The 20,481-nt window shown below is 41.0% G+C and overlaps 1 protein-coding gene across 1 annotated transcript in view; it reads right to left on the minus strand.

Moving 5' to 3' along the window:
- NELL1 (NEL-like 1 (chicken)) overlaps positions 1-20,481 on the minus strand; it is a 1,067,650-nt gene that overhangs the window by 945,540 nt on the left and 101,629 nt on the right. The window contains exon 3 of the mRNA XM_010858409.1: positions 12,961-13,111. Within this exon, the coding sequence (XP_010856711.1) occupies positions 12,961-13,111 (151 nt within the window). The remainder of the gene's footprint in view (positions 1-12,960; positions 13,112-20,481) is intronic.

Raw genomic sequence — 20,481 nt, forward strand, 5'->3', positions numbered from 1 at the left:
GCAGACCCTGGACCCTCACCCTTGACCCCTTCCTCTCTGCCCCCCACAACATCCAACACAACTACAGCCAGTTCGCACCACCTCCTAACTGTCTCTTAAATGAATCCATTTCTCTCCATCTGCACCACCATTATCAGACACAGTCCAGATCTCCATCCTCTTGAATCCAGATTCTGGAAAGCTTCAGCAACCTTCTAACTGGCCTTCCATCTCCAATTTTGCCTCTTCCATACTGTTCTCCACTAAGCAGTGGGTGTGATTTTTCTAAAATACAAATCTAATCATGGCACACCTGTACTTAATCCCTTCCATGACTTCTCACTGCCCTTGGAGTAAAGGCTAAGCCTGATGAATAGCTTAGAAGGCCATTCACAGTCCAGCCTCTTGCTTAACTCTCTGGTTCACTTCTGGCCACATCTCACCCCTACGTCCCTACCTATGCTCTGCCCACTCTCCAACATCATGGCATTTTTCTCCAATTAATTTAACCCACCATGATCGCTCTCATCTCTCTCCCCTTCATTCATGCTGCATCCAGAACTCTCTTCTGTGTTCATCATCATCTGGCTGATTTCTACTTATTATACTTTGCCTCTTAAGCATAACCCTCATTGAGAAGGCTTTCCAATCTCTTTTGGGAAAATCAAGGTATTCTGCTCTGTGCTCCCTACGTTCCTGCTGCTGCTGCTGCTAAGTCGCTTCAGTCGTGTCCGACTCTATGTGACTCCATAGACAGCAGCCCACCAGGCTCCCCCATCCCTGGGATTCTCCAGGCAAGAACACTGGACTGGGTTGCCATTTGGGTTGCCATTTCCTTCTCCAATGCATGAAAGTGAAAAGTGAAAGTGAAGTCTCTGTGTCATGTCCAACTCTTAGCGACCCCATGGACTGCAGCCTACCAGGCTCCTCCACCCGTGGGATTTTCCAGGCAAGAGTACTGGAGTGGGGTGCCATTGCCTTCTCCATCCTACATTCCTAGCAAGGTACTAACCACACTTTGTGGTGTTTCAATGACTATCTCTATCCCTGCGTGCTTCACAGTTGTAGCCCAGTATCTACCACCATACAAGGTATGTGATAGATTTTCATTAGTATTTCCTGAACATTATTGATGAAGGGGTTTTCAGTCTACTAAGAACACAGTTCTAAATCTACAACCTCCCCAAATTTATTTGCAAAGTGACAACCTACTTGTATACTTTGAAAACAGCATAGAGATATCTGCATTTGGTCAAGATTCCAATTTGAACTTGCTTCTTTCCTTCCCAATTGTAAGCAATTTAACAACTGAAGTCATCTACTTTTTTTTTTTTAATATAAGCCTTATGTTATTTGTTCTTGAGGGAAGAATTAAACTTGAGTTTATATAAGAGCTTTAATTTGTAAAAATGTACTGTTAATCATCCATGAAAAACTTTTCTCTTGGGTTATGTTCAAAACAGGTAATACTCTTCTAGAATTCCTTCCACCTCCTAGCCCTCCATTCTGACAGGCTTCAATAAATCATCTGAAACTGCAAAACAATTTACATATTAGCATAAATCATCCATAATTAGGAAGGCAAATCTGCAGCTTAGAAACTACCAAATGCATTCCATTAGGACAGCCACTGTTTCTATACTATACATAACAATGTCTTAACATGAAAACCTAAACACTATTTCAAATAATGAGGAATTGCCAATATCTACCTTTTTCACTTCTGAAGAATTTGGGAAGGTATGAGGAAATATCTACCAAAAAAAAACCCTGAGCAGAGAAAGGGCAATGACATTTGTTGAGTGCCTAGAAAAATTAGACATGAGGACACATTCACCTAAACACTCCTGCTGAATCCTCCCAATAACTATGACATTAGGCTTCCTAGATGGTGCTAGTGGTAAAGAATCCACCCACCAATGCAAGAGACTCAGGTTCTATCCCTAGATCAGGAAGATCCCTTGGAGAAGGGAAAATGGCAACCCACTCCAGTATTCTTACCTGGGAAATCCCATGAAGAAAGGAGCCTGGTGGGCTATAGTTCATGAGGTTGCAAAGAATCAGACACAACTGAGTGTGCACACACACACACAACATCATTAACTTCACTTTGCATAAAAGAACACCAAGGTTGAGGTAAATTAAAAGCAACTGCAAAAGCCCACACATCTGATAGCTGACAGACTCAGGAACTGAACCCACATCAATCAGGCATCAAAGTAGAAAGCTCTTTCCACCACGAGAACTACAAAAACTGAAGAGTAACTTTTGAAATACAAAAATTTTTTAAAGGAGATGTCTTCTTAGCAAGTCAAAAATGTCCTCTTCATCTCACAACAGTGTTCCAAAGTAAGCTTTTTCTTAGACCCCCAACTTTCAGATTCCTGGCTAATTATGTTTAGATTGAATTTTATCTATAATTTAGAAGTAAAATTGAAAATCAGAAGATTTACCATTATATCTTATAGAGTTGCATATACTGACAGAACGTTCAATTAGACTTAATCCACGTTAATTAAGCTTTCCATTTTAACAAAGCTCTTTATTAACATACTTTAATCAGAAAAAATAAACATTAAATCTGCATTGCCATTAAGATAGCTCAGCAAGACATTCGTCTTTGTTGCTCTACCAATGTGCTCAACTGGCACTATAAAAAAAAAGGATAAAAATCCATCAAATTAGAAATACAGGCAAGAATAAGAGTGCCCATTCCACTACATAAAAGAGTATTTCAATTACTACCTCCAGGTATGTTTGCAATTGTCTTTATATTTAAGCTTTCCATTTCATTTTTATCTACTCACTCAAGATATTCGGGGAAACTCAATTGGCTCAGTTTCCAAGGGAGTTTCTAGATACCATTGTGCCAAGTAGTTCATTCCTGGTTTAAGGAATCATCTCCCAAATGATCCACTTCCAGCTGCTGGAATCCCACCAGGTGAGAGAGATGCCTGCCTTTAGCTAGAAGGAACCTCAGCCACTGAATGAACTCTTAGGCCATTAATTCAATAATGGCCTTGCCTGAGAAGAGCTGGAAGCCTGGCAGAAACTGGAAGCAGTGATTTCCAAAACAGAAAATGCAGCTTTTCTGGATAACAGAAAAGGCACTGGATGAGGACTTGCCATGGTACACAGGAGGGAGAGTGTTCAGATCCAAAATGTGATTCCCCATGGTGCTTCGTCAGCAAAGGTGAAGTTTCACTGGAAATTGAACATTACCAGAAGGTTTGGGTGATAGATACTGTTTTCCTTTAGCCAGTGAACTAAAGTGGCTGTTTGCTCATCTGGCCACTTCCTAGCATCCACCTTCCCCTCAACATCAAATTTCCACCTTATCATCATCATCATGGCTTTTTGTTTTTCAAATTACAGCCAACAACTATGGTAGATGTTTAGCAAATACTACTTTTTTCCCCAAACTTTAGACTTTTCATTTTGTATTGGGGTATAGCCGATTAACAATGTTTGGGTAGTTTCAAGTGAACAGTGAAGGGACTCAGCCATACATATATATGTATCTATTCTCCCCAAAAACTCTCTCCCATCCAGACTGGCATATAACATTGAGTAGAGTTCCCTGTGCTATACAATAGGCCCTTGCTGGTTATCCATTTTAAACACAGCAGTGTGGCAAACACTTCTAGTCCTGTACAAAAAGCCCAAGGAATTACTCGTTTCCGTCTCCAGGTACCAGAACCTCTGCCCTTTTCACTGCCTGTGCAACCTCCCACATATAGTACATCTGGGGCAGTATCTATTCCAGGTACAATATATTCCATGCAAACCTTGGGAATCAGACATGACATTTCTGAGCAGCCCTAAGCAGAGCCAAAGAAATGGAATCATCTGTCTGCTTAGTATTAACAGTTGCTAATTACATACTATGTGGCTGAGTACCACCTGGCAAAAACCCCTGTGTGATGCAGTCTCTTACCTACGCAATTATCATTATTTGGGCACAGACCACATGCCAAACAATCAAGACAGAGACTGCCTAGTTACTCCAGTAACCAGGCTTTCTCATCCTTGGCACACAGTTAGAACCAATTTCCCAGTAATGGTCAATAAAATGTGCTACAGATAATGCATGACACTTCCAGGATTAGCCCTTAAAGCTATCCAGGGAGATTATGACAAAAGTCTAATCATAGTAGAAGCTATTAACCTACCTCTCTCAGAATGTCATAGTTCAAGGTCATAAAATAAAACACTTAGTTGAATAACGCAACTAAGATGCTACACAAAGGTTTATCTGTGTACACACAGATTACACATCCTTTTAAGATGTTTCCCCTCAGAAAATAAAAGTAGTGAGTATGTACAGGTACCAGAAAAGATTTTCACTCTCATTATCTTACAGCACATATTATAAATCTTTAATTAACCATAAAAACCAGAAGTCATCCATTAAGTACTTCTTCATTTAATCATTTTGAAACTTTTAAATATTCCTCTAACTTAGATCAAAAAGAGGGAGTTAAACTGAAATTTAAGAACTAAAGAAAAGAACTGAAAATGAAAAGAGTATATAGCAGTATCCACGGGCTGTATTCAAACTGACACTCATAGGAAAATATAAAGTCTTCAGTGATTTTACCAGTAAACAGAAAATACTGAAAACAAATGAGCTAAACATCGAATGAGCCAGTAAAAATACCAAAGTGATTGAAAAAGAGGCAAGAAGAAAAAAATCAATGAATTTAAAGTGAAAAAAAATAACAGACCTCAATTAAACTTAAGAACTGTTTCATTAAAAAGGTCAATAAATTACACAATCCATGATGAGCTTCTCTAAGAAGGAAATATATATATTTCATATTACAAGTTAATGAAGAAATAACCACAAATATAAAAATTTTATTAAGTAAAGGAATATAATGTCCAACTATTTGCCCAAAAGAGGGAGATCTCAAAATATATGATTTCAACAAAATGTAAATTGGTCCACAGAAGAGTCTAAAATTAATTAAGTAGAACAATACCATAAAAGAGATGAGAAATGAACATTTTCAGTAATAAAAGATTTCCCAGCCTCCCCAAACACAAATTATCAGCCCACATTATTTTCAGGCAAATTCTATCAGAAACATTTATAAAAGAGGTATTGCCTATATATTTAAACCAGTCTAGAGCATAAAATTCAAAAAGCTTTGAATTAAATCACGTAGTCAGAAAAACCTACTGTATCTCACTTATGAGTTAAAAAGTCTTTAATGAGTTTAAAGTGTTTAGAACAATGTCTAGCATTTATCAGCACTTAAATCATTACCATTTTATTATTATTATTAATATTGATGCAAAAATCTTAAACATTAGTAAATATAAATTTAAGGATTTCAGAAATAATTCAACTTTATGGACTCAATGTAATTAATGTTAATAAATGAAAGAAAAAAATAATTATTTCAAAAGGTACCCAGAGAGGGTGTTTAATAAAATGTTACAGCTGTTCATAATTTTTGGCCTTTTAAGTTAGATGATGATTTTATGTGTGTGTATATATACAAAACACACACACATATATATACTATATATACACATATATATAAGCGAGATTGATTTAATAACATGTAACAGCCGTTCATGATCTTTTGACTTTCCAGTAAATCAGGAACAGAACTAAGTTTCCTTTACATGGTAACGTATATGTGTGTATATATGTATATATACATATGTAAGATAGATTAGAAACTATCAGACATTATACTAAACAGATAAGAAAACATTAAGATACGTTGTCTGCTGCTTCTCTCTGACTTTAATGAGGACCTTTAATCTCAAGAGTCTAGCCAGTATCATAAGACAAGAAAAACTGATAGCTACTATAAATACTGGAATGAGAGAGACAAAACACATTATTATCAAGTTACAAAACAATATATTTAAAACCAAGGGGGATCATCTGAAAAAAACAAAAACTAATTTAAATGCCTAGTGCCTGTGGACTGAGTCCCTTCAGTCATGTCCGACTCTACAGCCCTGTAGACTGTAGTCTGCCAGGCTCCTCGGCCCATAGGGATTCTCCAGGCAAGAATACAGGAGGGGGGTTGCCATGCCCTCCTCCAGGGCATCTTCCCAACCCAGGGATCAAACCTGGGTCTCCTGCACTGCAGGCAGATTCTTTGCCATCTGAGTAAGCCACCAGAGAAGCAAACACCTACTACATGATACATAATCAACAAATGTTAGCTAAAAAAAAATAACTATTCCACATAACTCACAGAGCCTAAAAGTCTAACACAAAAATCAGACCAAAGGCATCAAAAGAAAACTACAAATCATTCTTTCTCATGAATATAGATACAAAAATTAATATACTATTAAATCAAATCCAGGAACATATGAAAAGAACTATATCCCACATGACTAAGTGGGATTTATCCCACATATGCAATCTTGGTATAATGTCCAAAATCAACTAGTATAATATCCCACGTCAATAGAATAGGATAAAACTACATGATCACCTTGATAGATACAGAAAAGCACTTGAAAAAAGTTAATACTCTTTCATGATAGAAAACACTCCAACTAGAAATGGAAGAGAACTTCCTCAACCTGACAAAAGCATGTTAGGAACAAAAGGAAATTTCTTCAACCTGGTTAAAAGCATCTAAGAAAATCTACAACTAACATCACACTTCACAGTGAAAAATTGAACGCTTTCCTCCTTAAGATCAGAAACAAGACTATCTGTTCCTATCACTTCTAGTCAACATTGTACTGGAAGTTCTACTCAGAGCAATTAGTCAAGAAAATAAAATATATTCAGATAAGACAGAAATAAAACTATTTGTAGATGATTTGATCTTTTAAGTAAAAATTTAAGAAGTTCTTTAAAAAATTATTAGAATAAATCAAAGCTGCAGGATACAAGATTAATATGCAAAGATCAATTTGAATTTCTATAAAGTAGCAATGAGCAGACATGAAATTAGTCATTACATTTACAATGGCATCAAAAAGAATATTTAATAATCATTTTTTTGTAAAACATTAACAAAAGTCATGCAAAACTTATACTCTGAAACTACAAAACACTGTTGGAAAAAAATAAACACCACCTAAATAAATGGAAAGACATTTTAGGTCTATGGATCAGTTGACTTAATGTTGTTCAGATGGCAATACCCTCCCACACTGATCTATAGATTCAGTGCAATCCCTTTCAAAGTTCAGCTGATATTTTTGCAGAAATTGAAAAGCTGGTTGTAATACTCAAATGGAAATTTAAGAGAACTGAAACAGCCAAAACAATCTTGAAAAGGAAAAAACAAAGTTGCAGGACTCACATTTATCGATTTCAAAACACAAAGCCAAATAGTCAAAACAGTCCTGGCATAAGAACAGACATATATATCAATGGAATAGAATTTGAGACTCCAGAAATAAACCATCATATTTATGTGCAATTGATCTTCAACAAGGTTACCAAGAAAATTCATTGGTCTTCAACAAATGGTGCAGGGACAACTGGCTATCCACATACAAAACATCAAGTTGGACCACTACCTCACACCACAGAGAAAATGGGCTCAAAATCTATCCAAGATCTAAGTATTAAGCCTATAAAACTCTTTAAAGAAATCATATGCAGTAAATCTTCAGACTCAGGATTAGGCAATGGTTTCTTCAAAAAGAAGTACAAGCAACAAAAGAAAAACTGAACATCAGATTTAACAACTTTTTTGCCTCCAAGTATATCATGAAGAAAATGATAGAATCTACAGAATTGGGGGCAGGAATCTATAAATCATATGTTATAAGGGACTTGTATCTATAAAATAACTAATACAAAAGCATGAAGACAAACAACCCAATTCGACATGGACAAATGCTCTGAATAGACAATTTTCCAAAGAGGATATATAGCAGCCAGTAAGTACCTGAAAAGATACTCAACATTATCTGCCATCAGGAAAATCTAAATGTATAGCAAAGGGACCAATACTCAACAATTCTCAGTGGTTACTGAAATGGGAAGGAAATCAAAAAAAAAAGGGGATACATGTATATGTCCAGCTGATTTACTTTGCATACAACAGAAACATAACATTGTAAAGTAACTGTACTCCAGTTAATAAGAAGTCACAGTGCAATATCACTTCACATCTACTAGGATGACTATATCAAAAAGATAATAACGAGCATTAACAAGAATGTGGAGAAATTGGAACTCTCATACACTGCTGGTAGAAATGTAAAATGGTGCAGGCACTTTGAAAGACAGTCTGACAATTCCACAAAACAGGTAAACATAGTGAGTACTTGATTCAGCAAGTCTACTCCTGGTTAATACCAAGAGAATAAAAATATGTGTCCACGCAAAAATTTGTACAGGAAAGCTCATTGCAGCATTATTCATAATAGCCAAAAAGAGGGAACAACTCCAATGCCCCATCAATTGATGAATGGATAAATAAAAGGTATCCAAACAACGCAATATTATTCTGCAATAAAATGAAATGAACTACTGGCCCACACTACCAACATGGAAGAACTTTGAAAACATTCTAATAAAAGAAGCCAGCTACAAAGGACCACATACTGTATGATGCCATTTATATAAAATGTCCAAATAGGCAAATCCATAGAGACAGAAGGCTATTGCCAAAGGCTGAGGGAATGATGAGGAGATGGTGGAGTGACAGCTAAGAGGTGTGAGATTTCTATGGGAGGTAATGAAAACCAGATCTTTATTACCTAATGCCAAGTGCATTACAGATTCAGAGTTAATCCTTTATAGTAATACTTCCCCTTGATACGACTAAACAAACATGGAGGAAGGCACCATAGAATTAAGAAGTGGAGGGGAATGTTTTATATTTCCTCATTTATTTTGTTTGAGTCAAGACCTGAGGTTTTCCTATTACAATGAAAAATGGTCATATGATTTCCATTCAGTGATCCTCAGGTTCTATTAGAAACCTGCCAGAAAGTAAGAAAAGGTAGCCTCAGATGACTCTACATGATAACACCAAAAGGGTTTTCAAAACCTTTCTTAAGATATGGATTTTTTTTTTAGATTCCAAAAGAGAAACCCATAAAATAGTGTTTCAAGACTTAGGATTAGACAAAGAAAGGAAATATATTTTTTAAGAGTTGTGCACTTAACACACACTCTCTTTTTCCATGCTTACCACAACCCTGCAAAGTAGATGATTATCCCCATTTACAGACAAGGAAATTGAGGTTCCAAGACATTCCATAGCAGGTATGGCAAAACTAAAAGTCAAACTCCCAGCTCCACGACATCTGACTCTGGAGCTCTCCTATATCGGCTGCCATTCCACTCACTCCTCACCTGCTTTGGGAAGCTCTCTGGTTCCACTGAGAAGCATTTGAAGACACCATACATTCTATTTCTGGACATTTATATGGCCCTCAAGCAGAGGAGGCCCTCACACCCAACCCCTAAGCTGAGGCAAGGACATGACCTTCCCATGTCTGTGAAGCTGAGACTGGCTTGACATCTCCACCCTTGGGCAATAAGAAACCTGCGCTTTCTCCCAACCTACAGAACACAGGGACTCTAACCATACCTGTTCACCAATACATACGCCAGCTTGCTTTCTCCAGGCTGACCCAGAAACAGCCAGCTCACTGTACTGCTGGCAGCATCCTCACTGAAGGCTCAGGGTCCATCACATCCCTCTGAGGCTGAGGACAAATTTAACCAGTGAAAAGAGACAGAACAGTTGATCCTCACCTCTGCTGGAAATGTGCATGAAAAGACCCTCGACTCCAGCCAAATTGGCCTATTCTCTGCTCTTTTCTCTTCACACACACACAAAAAAAAGAATTCTGTTTCCTTAATTTCTCCCCTGTGAGACTGCCCACACTGTTCTCCCTACTTCGGTACCCTTCCCTTTCCCTTGCCTGCAAAACTCAACCTGTTTCAGGAGTCTCCCCTCTAGGTCGTCTTCCTTAACCACCAACTTAATATACTGAATTCACTGAACCTAACACCTTTCCGTTATTTTTGGCCTCAGTGGGCCTATCTAGGTTGACATATCAAAAAGTAGTACAAGGAAGGTTTACTGAACTCTGGTTCCCCAGTATAGACTCTGACATGAGAATGTAAGAGCAAGTGATCTATTAAAGAAGTGCTTCCAGGAGAGGGAGGGAGTAAAATAGGAAGTCGCAGCCTCAGCCTGTTTCGTGGTCGCTCTGGGGAATGAATGAAGCCTCAGAGCCTGACTGGTCTCCAGGCATCCAAGGCCAAGGGACTAGGCTTCCATACTCCACACTCATGAGTCAGTCATTGACTTCAGGTTGCCTGGGGAGGAAACAAACTCCCAGACACTTCCACTCTGAATCCAATAGGATGAAGAGACTACAGAAGCTGATGTCCAGCGCTCTGAGGCAAGTTGTTAGGTGCTTTGGAAACAGAGTCCATCAAACCCAGGTGAAGGGCACACTGAAACTACACAAGAGATCTGAGGGGGTCGGGGAGGGTGGCACCGTGTCTGCTGTGAGGTCAAGGTAGGGCCGGCTTCATGGGCAGGTGTCCAGTATATCTGCACAGGATTCTGCCCTCAGAAGGGCCCCATGCTTCTGGTTTAATAGTCTGCAGTCACCGTCTTGAAATTCTTAGTAATTCTACCTTTGACTGCATTTCCTAAGTGAGGTCTGGGGGGACAGTGGAGCACACCCTGGGCAGGCTCTGTTCATGTGCAGCCCTGCCTCCCACCACCTGCCACCTCCCTGAGACCAGTTCTCAGCCACTGGCTTGGCTGCTCCCTGGTGCCCAGGGCCCACCTGCCCTTCCCACACCCCCTGCCCAGTAACTCTTGCCACCCTCTGCCTGGGCAGTGACTGTTACATGGGCTTAGGGATTCCAATGTTCCCCCACCACTGTCCACTAGGAGAGGAGGGGGCACAGAATCAGTTTGGGGAAGCCACATAATTTTGAAATTAGCTACACACTGCCTTTTAACACCAATGGAATACTTTTCTATTAACAACTCTTTTTTAGTCCTTAGTTTTTTGTGTGGTCATGCCCTGCTTCCCACACCAAACTCTTAGATATTGTTTCTTTCATTTCCCCACAAAAAGTTGCATATCACCTAGAACAGAGTAGGTGCTTCGTAAGTATTTTCAGAGGATTAATATAAAGCTGGTATTACATTAAAAGTGGCAGGGAGGTTCCAATCCAAGATGGTGACTTAAGGTCCTGAACACACCTCCCCCATGGACACACTGAGTCTACAGCTACCAATGGAACAATTACCTCTGGAGAAAACCTAGAGACTGGCTAGGGATGTGGGCAAATGAGAATTAAAAAAAAAAAAACTACACTGAAGCAGATAGGAGGGGGTGGGACATAATCTCACCATAAACCCCACCCTCATTCAGAGACCCACAGTCAGGAGGAATTCAAAACCTAGAACTTCTGTTTAAGGGGCAAAGAGTTTGAACTCCACAACAGGGACCCCAGTTCTTGAAACCTACACCTAACAGACAAGCCTCCCACAACGCTTAGCTTTGAAAACCAAAGGGATTCCTGTTCCCAGGACCCTCAAGGCTATAATGATAAGAGAAAGAGCTCACCCACCTACCTGGCAGGAGCGGGCAGGTCAGAGGCAGTTCATTTGCTTACAGTAAAGCATTGGCTTGAGAGGAAGGTATCTAATCTGACAGACATATTCAGGGCCCTGCCGTAACACTCTCCGGGAGGAAGACAGGCAGCCACACCATCTTGGAGTTCTGCGTCTGTGAACTCCAGGCAGGTCAGCATAAAGAGAACTTCTGCGCTATCCAGTGCCCTGGGTTGGTTTGTTGGCTTGTTTTTTTTGTTTTTTTTTTACAGCCGTCACCCAAGGGACACCTTTCATTGCCTAACCGTGGAGCCAAGCGCTTGGATCCCATGGAATTGTAACAGTCGAAGAGATAGTGCTTGGCAGGTTACCACTTCCAGGGCACTGCATATACAGCAGACTGAAACATACCCCTAGTCTTTTAGAGAAAGAGGCCTACTTGCCTGTCCAGGGGCTCTGGTCTGGGGAGCAAGCTTCTGGTTTGGCACACTTATGGGGGCCAAGAGAAGGGGCTCTCGGGGAACAGAGGCTTGTGGACACGCTCTTTCTCCCCTCTCCTGCTTTGCTCCAGCTTACCAGTATACCTTGTCTTAGATTATCTAATTACTTCGAATTCCCTAACAGAGGGACCTTTCAAAATGAAAACCCTTATATGGCTTCCCATTATCTACGGGGTCTTTAATCCAAGTTTTGTGACATGGCATCAAAGTTTTGAAAGGATCCGACTTTCTGTCTGCTTCTGTAACACCATCCATCGCTGACTACCCCACACATCTCACCCCTTCCCCACACACACTTACCTGCAAACCGCTTACCTGTTCCATCCTCAAATCATGACAATCTTTTTCTGGAATGCTTTTCTTCCTATTCTGTACTCCCTCCTATACAGCCTGCCAAATATCTACTCACTTGATTTCCTCATCAACCATCATCCTTTCTTGGCTTAAGACAAAACTTAGTAGAACTGACAGCAACTACTTTTATCCCCGAAACACAAGTTTCCAGCACTTCTTCACGACATTCATTTGTCCACCTTCCCTACTAACTTCTGTGATGTGATCCTTAGAATAATCTATACTATTCATCTTAATATTCCCAGTGTCAAGCACAGTTCCTATAAAATAAACACAATGAAGGCCTATTGGAGGTTGCTGGTAAATATAACCACTTAACTTGGTGACCTAAACCTGATGGATAGAATGTGGTTTTATATGAGCGAAGTCTATCAGGAGATACAAAATAGGTGAGTGGTCCTCAGAGAGCAAACAAGATAGCCACTTCACCCAAAGTAAATTCTTAACGCAAATTAAGTCCACAAACGTGTTCAACAGCCGCAAGGTTTCATCCAGCCAAACATTTTCCTGGAGTTGCACCCTTTACATTTTGTGTAGTGCATGAATTCCAGATAGATCTTGAGAAGTAGACTATGCTTTCTTACCTGTGTTCCAGTTCTCGAATGGACAGGATCACTCCTGACGTGGATGGCTTCTGCTGCACAGTGGCTAGGAAGGTGAACTCACTCTTATTCCGGAACAGCTGAATTAATTTCTCACTCACATGAGGGGCTGCGTGGATCTCTCTTTCTGCATCTAAGGGGTCAAGGAGGAGGAGAAGGGGAAGTTAAGAAGAAATACAGATGGGAAAAGAGGAGAGGGAAGACAAGAGGGAAAAGGAAGAAAGACACACAGTTAAAAATGCCTTGTCCAGAGGATCCAGGGTACCTTTCCCCTTTGCCCTTCTTGTCAATAGTTTCCATTTTCAGCTGCCGCCCACCACTCCACATGGCTGCCTGCACTCAAGGCAAAGCCTGGAAATGCTGTCCCAGCCATCATGCCCACTTGTCACTTTGACAAGTCCACAGTTGGCCAGTCAGTGATTTTTCTGACAGCGATTTTGATGGGACATGGAGCAATTTGGCCTGCTGCAGACAGATTAGGTTGCTGAAAATAGGGTGAGAGGCAGTCAGATCAATGGGGTTCAAAATTCAGAAAATCCTGAGTCTAATAGGATCCAGTGCCACTCAGCAGGCTCTCATTTCCCTTTTCCCGTGGCCTCAGCTTCTATCTCTCACACACACATCTAGGGAAATATGTCCTCACTTTATGACCAGGAGAGATTTACTAGAGCAAATAATGCCAGACAACTGTGCTTTTGCTAAAAGAATAAATACAAGGCATGCTCAGGATCCATCAACGTGCCTGGAATTTCTGTACACATCCAGTAGATGACCGTCCTCATGAAATATTTATTAAAGTTGAGGCCAATTCAATAGGTCTAGAGGTGTGTGAGTTCGGAGAATCCTGCTCCTAGACAGGAATCCTTCTTTCTGCAACATCCGCATAATGAGAGAGATCCCTCATGGTTTCATACTCAGACTCACCCTTGTCATGATAAAACTGGGTGTCACACCACTATTTTACACTATACTTTCTGGAACCAGGAAGTGGGCACCAAGGGACTGGAATTAGAGAAAAAGTATTCAGAGGATTGGTGGACTTCTCTCATGACCTGCCAATGTCCTCTGCAAGCGATAGGGTGATACGTATGGTAACTCTTGGTTATTTCTCTAGGACTGCCTGAGGAACCCTTAAAAAACATATTATAGAACTGCATTATGTACAATAGCCAAGATACAGGAAACAACCCAAGTGTCCATCAACATACGAATGGGTAAAGAAGCTGTGGTATACATATAATGGAATCCTACTCAGCCACAAAAATAGAATGAAATACTTCCATTTGCAGAAACATGAATGGACCTGGGCATTATGCTAAGTAAAATAATCCAGACTGAGAAAAGACAAATACTATATGATATCACATATGTGGAATCTAAAAAATACAATAATCTAGTGAACATAACAAAGAAAGGAGCAGACTCACAGATGGGGAATCAACTAGCGGTCACCAGAGGAGAGAGGGGAGGGGGAGTGACCATACGCGGTGGGGGAGGGGAGGCATAAACTGCGCGGTGTAATATAGGCTCGAGAATGTCCTGTGCAACACGAGAATATACCCACGATTCTATGGGAACTGTAAATGGAAAGCAACCTTTCAAAAATTGCATGAAGAGTTTTTAAAAAGAAAAGAAAAGCATAGAACTACAAAGGCCATGTCGCCCAAGCAATATCACAGACTCGTATTAGGACTTTGAACCACCTCATTCTAAAGAGTGGTTTTTAAACAAAAAGAAATCCTCAAACTCTTGATCTTGGGCCTCAGTCTTCTCAACTGCAAAATGAGGGGGATGGACTAGGTGATTGCTCACAGTCCCCGCCAGCTACATCGCCTGTAATCCTACACATTGCCATTTCAAGTTTGCAGCACAGAAAAGAACACGGTCTTCCAGATGTAGGAGTCTAGGCTACAGATGGTGGGAAGTGAGAAATTAATTATTTCCTGCCATGTCAGTAAACAAAGCGTGCACAGCCAACAGCAATTGCGGCCACCACAGAAGGTGAGCCTGTGAGCCCTTCGGAAGGTGAACCGGAAGCGGGTGAGCAGGTGAGGGAACTCAGGAAGGGAAGAATCTCTGCTATTAATAGCAGCCATCAGACTACAGCCACTCCCCACAGTCTCCCCTGAGGAAACTCGAGATGTGAAAACAGTATACTGGCCCACAGATACGTGAGGTGCGTAGGAATGATTTCAGGGAGCCCAGACACTTGCATCTTTCCATACATAGAAAAGCACTAAATTCCTTAACTTGGGTTACCTGGTTTTAATTTAAAATAATCTTTTGACTTCAAACTTCCTACCTTTTGTTGCAAAGTTTCTACATAACCTGGCCCCTCTCTTTGCCTCCTTGGAGCAGTTCTCTCAGGGTTAATTGAGGTGCTGCCTCCCAGGCTTAAGTCCTAAAAATCTCCAGTGAATAAAGCATAGTGAGTTTGAGTAAGCTCCGGGAGCTTGTGATGGACAGGGAAGCCTGGCGTACCGCAGTCCACGGGGTCACAAAGAGTCAGGTACGACTGAGCGACTGAACTCAACTCAACTCTTAGGTTGTGACTAATCTTTTTACATCCACAGAAGTCAGGCTGGTCCTCTATAAGGAATGGCCCAACCCCAGAACACTCTACCCACAGAAAACCGACCTGAGTGTCATTTGTTTTCCTGCCTAAAGAAAGGCCTTCCCTGCTTTACTACTAAGTGGTATGCTGTCAGGCTTCTGCCAAGGGCTGACATAAGAGTCACTTAGGGAATGCTTCTATGCCTTTTACAAAATTCTAGCGAAAGACTATCCATTGTTGCTGTTATTCAGCTGCTAAGTTATGTCAGACTCTTTGCACGGACTGCGGTATGGACTTCACTATCTCCCGGAATTCGCTCAAACTCACGTCCATTGTGTCAGTGATGCCATCCAACCACTGCATCCTCTGTCGTCCCCTTCTCCTCCTGCCCTCAATCTTTCCCAGCATCAGGGTCTTTTCCAGTGAATCAACTCTACACATCAGGTGGACAGTGTACCAGATCTTCAGCATCAGTCCTTCCAATGAACATTCAGGATTGATTTCCTTTAGGATTGATGATTTGAAAGCATCATTTCTTCAGCGCTCAGCATTCTTTATGGTCCAACTCTCACATCCATACATAACTAGTGGAAAAACTATAGCTTTCACTAGACAGACCTTTGTCAGCAAAGTGATATCTCTGCTTTTTAATACACTGTCTAGGTTGATCATAGCTTTCCTTCTAAGGAGTAAGAGACTTAATTTCATGGCTACAGTCACCATCTGCAGTGATTCTGGAGCCCAAGAAAATAAAATCTGTCACTGTTTCTACTTTTTCGCCATCTATTTGCCATGAAGTGATAGGACTTTCCATAAAGACTTTCTATAAAGATATTCAAAACCTATTAAATGTATATATAAATCACTGCAAACTAGAGACCATTAGCCAATGTTTGTTAATGTTATTTTTATTATTATTACTGCTGGGCAAAGAGCCTTGCAATCAGTTTCACTTAGAATTTAGTGCCAGGTAAAAAGTCTTGGTTGAGATTAACATCTAGATTTATTTTTTTCCTTTTTGCTACTTCCTTCTTTACTCATCAGTTAGGATTCAACTGATTGGTGGTGCTGCCTAGAGAGCTCGTAGAGGATTCTGAACTTAGGTCCAGTGTAAAAAGAGCCATGATTAATCAGCAGGCCGACTGGGGGAATGATGAATATCAGACCAGTTATGGGTGTCCTCACCTCTCAATTTTCCCTGAGGGATATGATCAAATCTGACGGCCAATGATCCAAAAATTTTATATCTGCAACCCTAACCTCTCCTTTAAGTAACAGACTCGTATATCCAATGGCCTCCTGACGATCTCCATGTGCACATTGAATATCATTTCAAGTTGTATCCACCACTGAGCTCTTTTTCTCTCCAATGACCCTCTACTATCTCCTAAAGTTCCCAGTCTTGGCAAATGGAACCACCCACTTCCTAAGGTCAAAAAACTAGCAATTGTCCTTGATTTTTTCTTTTTCTCCACCCTCCATATTCAATCCAAGAACGTATCATGAGGGCTCTGGCAGCTAGCATCTGTTTATTTCTTCCTGGCCCCACTCTTAAACTTTTGTTCAAGCTGCCATCATCTCTCCAATAGCATCCTCAAGGTCTCCACGCTGCCTTCCCTCCTCCGTCACCCGCACAGCAGCCCAAGTGCCCTTCTTAAAACAGAAGTCAGGGTCCCTTCCATCTGCTGCATAAAACCTTCCAATGGCTTCCCATCGCTCAGGGTGACATCAGGCTCCTCAGCATGGCCTGCACGGCCACATACAAATTAACCCTTGCCTACCTCTCCCTTGTCCAGCTCTCACTGCATAGACAACCTCTTGGCCACTCCCTCCAACGAAACCCCCATTAATGTCTTATCCGCCACTTTGGTGATTTCCCCACCTATCATGTACTGTGATCAATTATTTCCTTATATCACTTATCATAACCTTGTTCCATGTTTCTTACTTTACTTCCCTTCTTTCCTCCCTCAACTGTAAGCATCAGGAGTGCAGACATACTTATTTATTCCCTGTTGCATCCACAGTTCTTAGTGGCTGGCCAGAAACAGGCATTCAATCAAGATTATTGAATTAATTTGCTAATGTACTTTCCATCGTGTATCTGCATAGTTGCTAAGTCAGATCTGACTCTTTGTGACCCCATGGACTGTAGCCTGCCAGGCTCCCCTGTCCATGGGATTCTCCAGGCAAGAACACTGGAAAGGGTTGCCAGTTTCTCCTCCAGGGGGTCATCCTGACCCAGGATCCAACCCACATCTCCTGCATTGGCGGCAGGCAGGTTCTTTATCAGTGAGCCACAAGTGAAGCCCCTAAATCTGAGTTTGTTTCCATTTTGCATGTGTGTTCATTTGTATTGTTTTTAAATTGCACATAAGTGAGATCATACAGTATCAAACAAGTCTCTTCTCCACTCTTGGCTGCCCTAAACCCAGAGCAATGATGTGCATGGAGGTGGTGGGAACAGAGCATCACCAGGCAAACAATGGGGTCATTCACAGCAAAGTCAGAAATGTTGCTTTCCTGTTATATTTATGGAAACATACATTTCCGTAAATTTCCCATTTATGTCATTTATATTGTTTGCATCATTACTTCAAGTAACCACAAATATTACAGTCAGAAAATAGCATGATACCTTCAGACAACTAGCAGACAAATGAGTACTTCTTAAGTGACTATCAAATTAAAATGATTTCCAGTGCCATTTCAGCCTATTCCTCTTTGTAGGACACTCCAGCTAATGCACTAATCCAGCCCACCCCTCCTAGAAAGCTGAATATGTCTTTTACCGGCTTTTCTCATTTATCATTGTAAATGATTGACATGTTGAAGTAAAGAGATCCCATTAGCACTCAGAGTGAAATGTGAAGGAAAAAAAAAAAAAAAAAGAAACATCTACTTTGATAAATTGAGATTTTATGTACATTTTCATTTTAAAAAAAAAAGCTATTTCAAATAAATGTTTACCATACTTCAGCCACTAAAAAATATAAGAAATCCTACTCCTTTTACAATAATAATTGGACCAGGTTTCAAAGAACTAAAGACTAAGTTCTGCAGATAACTAGGCTGTGTGATCTTAGATAAGACACTTGACCTCTCTGATCCTCACACACCATATCTTAAAATTTAAACAATTGAACTCCATGGTCTCCAAGTTGTTTCCTAGTTCAACAGTTCTGTGAATCAGTTTCCCCTGCTCCTAAGTCACATAGCAAGATGGTACTGAGGACATTTCCCATCTATAAAAAACCCAGGTTCTATAATTTTTCTGCCAATTTTCCAAGACAACGATCATCAATTTCTGAAAACAATGTATGTCACCTATGTTTGCAGTAGCCTGCTTTTTTTCCCCTAGAGTTAAAAGGGCAACTGATGAAAACCAGTTAATGAGAACCTATCATGAATATTATACTTCTATATGTATGGAACCACTACAATGTGGGTTTGCTGCATTATTTGAGAATATTCAGTTCTTCTTAAAAGAACAAGAAAAATAAGTGGAATTTATAAAACTCGTGCGTGTGTGTGTGTGTGTGTGTGTGTTAGTCGCTCAGTTGTGTCCAACTCTTTGTGACCCCATGGACTGTAGCCCTCGGGGCTCCTCTGTCCATGGGATTCACCAGGCAAGAATACTGGAGTGGGTTGCCATGCCCTTCTCCAGAGGATCTTCCCAATCTGGGATAAACTCATAGACGTGTTAAATATAGATAAAAATTTAGAAATCTTTGAAATGTGCTAAACATATACCCAATAAGTGGACCATAAGTATGTTGAATGTAGATAAAAAGGACTGAATGAGAGTATCACTTACAAATAGAAGGGGGTGGGAGGACCAAGTCATAATGTACAACAGCCCCCTTCAGAATGGCAGCTCTGTCATCCCCAAATCTGACATCCATCTCTGACACCCGTTCTGGTCCCACCTCTACTCTCTCTCTCAGAAACATTAATAGCACCCATTGGTACTCACTGAATTAACTGGTGAACTACAGCTGTGGCCAGGCATATTTGCACAAGTCTCCCCATTAAGTGGAAGCACCCTGGTACCAGGCACCTCCTATCTGCTGAACCTCTTTAATAAACTCAGATACTGTCCATGTAGCCACAGCATTAGAGAGGAGACTGAAAGACTGGCTACAGGACCAACGCATAACCCAGGAACCCGGTGGGTTAGCCCAGCCTTCTCCCCTCACCCCACCTGAACCCTAGCAACTCTCGGTTCCTGCTTCCCCACGGGCACAGGAGGGCCTAGAGGAGCTATCCCACGTTGAAGGTCAGGAAGGGTGGCGGTGAGGAGATACCCCTCGTCCAAGGTAAGGAGCAGTGGCTGTGCTTTGCTGGAGCAGCCATGAAGATATACCCCATGCCCAAGTAAGAGAAACCCAAGTAAGATGGTAGGTGTTGCAAGTGGCCATCAGAGGGCAAACACACTGAAACCATACTCACAGAAAACTAGTAAATCTAATCACACTAGGACCACAGCCTTGTCTAACTCAATGAAACTAAGCCATGCCCGTGAGGCTACCCAAGACGGGCGGGCCATGGTCAAGAGATCTGACAGCATGTGGCCCACTGGAGAAGGGAATGGCAAACCACTTCAGTATTCTTGCTTTGAGAACCCCATGAACAGTATGAAAAGGCAAAATGATAGGATACTGAAAGGGAAACTCCCCAGGTCAGTACGTGCCCAATATGCTACTGGAGATCAGTGGAGAAATAACTCCAGAAAGAATGAAGGGATGGAGCCAAAGCAAAAACAATACCCAGCTGTGGATGTGACTGGTGATAGAAGCAAGGTCCGATGCTGTAAAGAGCAATATTGCATAGGAACCTGGAACGTCAGGTCCATGAATCAAGGCAAATCGGAAGTGGTCAAACAAGAGATGGCAAGAGTGAATGTCGACATTCTAGGAATCAGCGAACTGAAATGGACTGGAATGGGT

The sequence above is a fragment of the Bison bison genome, unplaced genomic scaffold, assembly GCF_000754665.1.
Source record: "Bison bison bison isolate TAMUID 2011002044 unplaced genomic scaffold, Bison_UMD1.0 scf7180017864388, whole genome shotgun sequence".
NCBI lineage: Eukaryota > Metazoa > Chordata > Mammalia > Artiodactyla > Bovidae > Bison > Bison bison.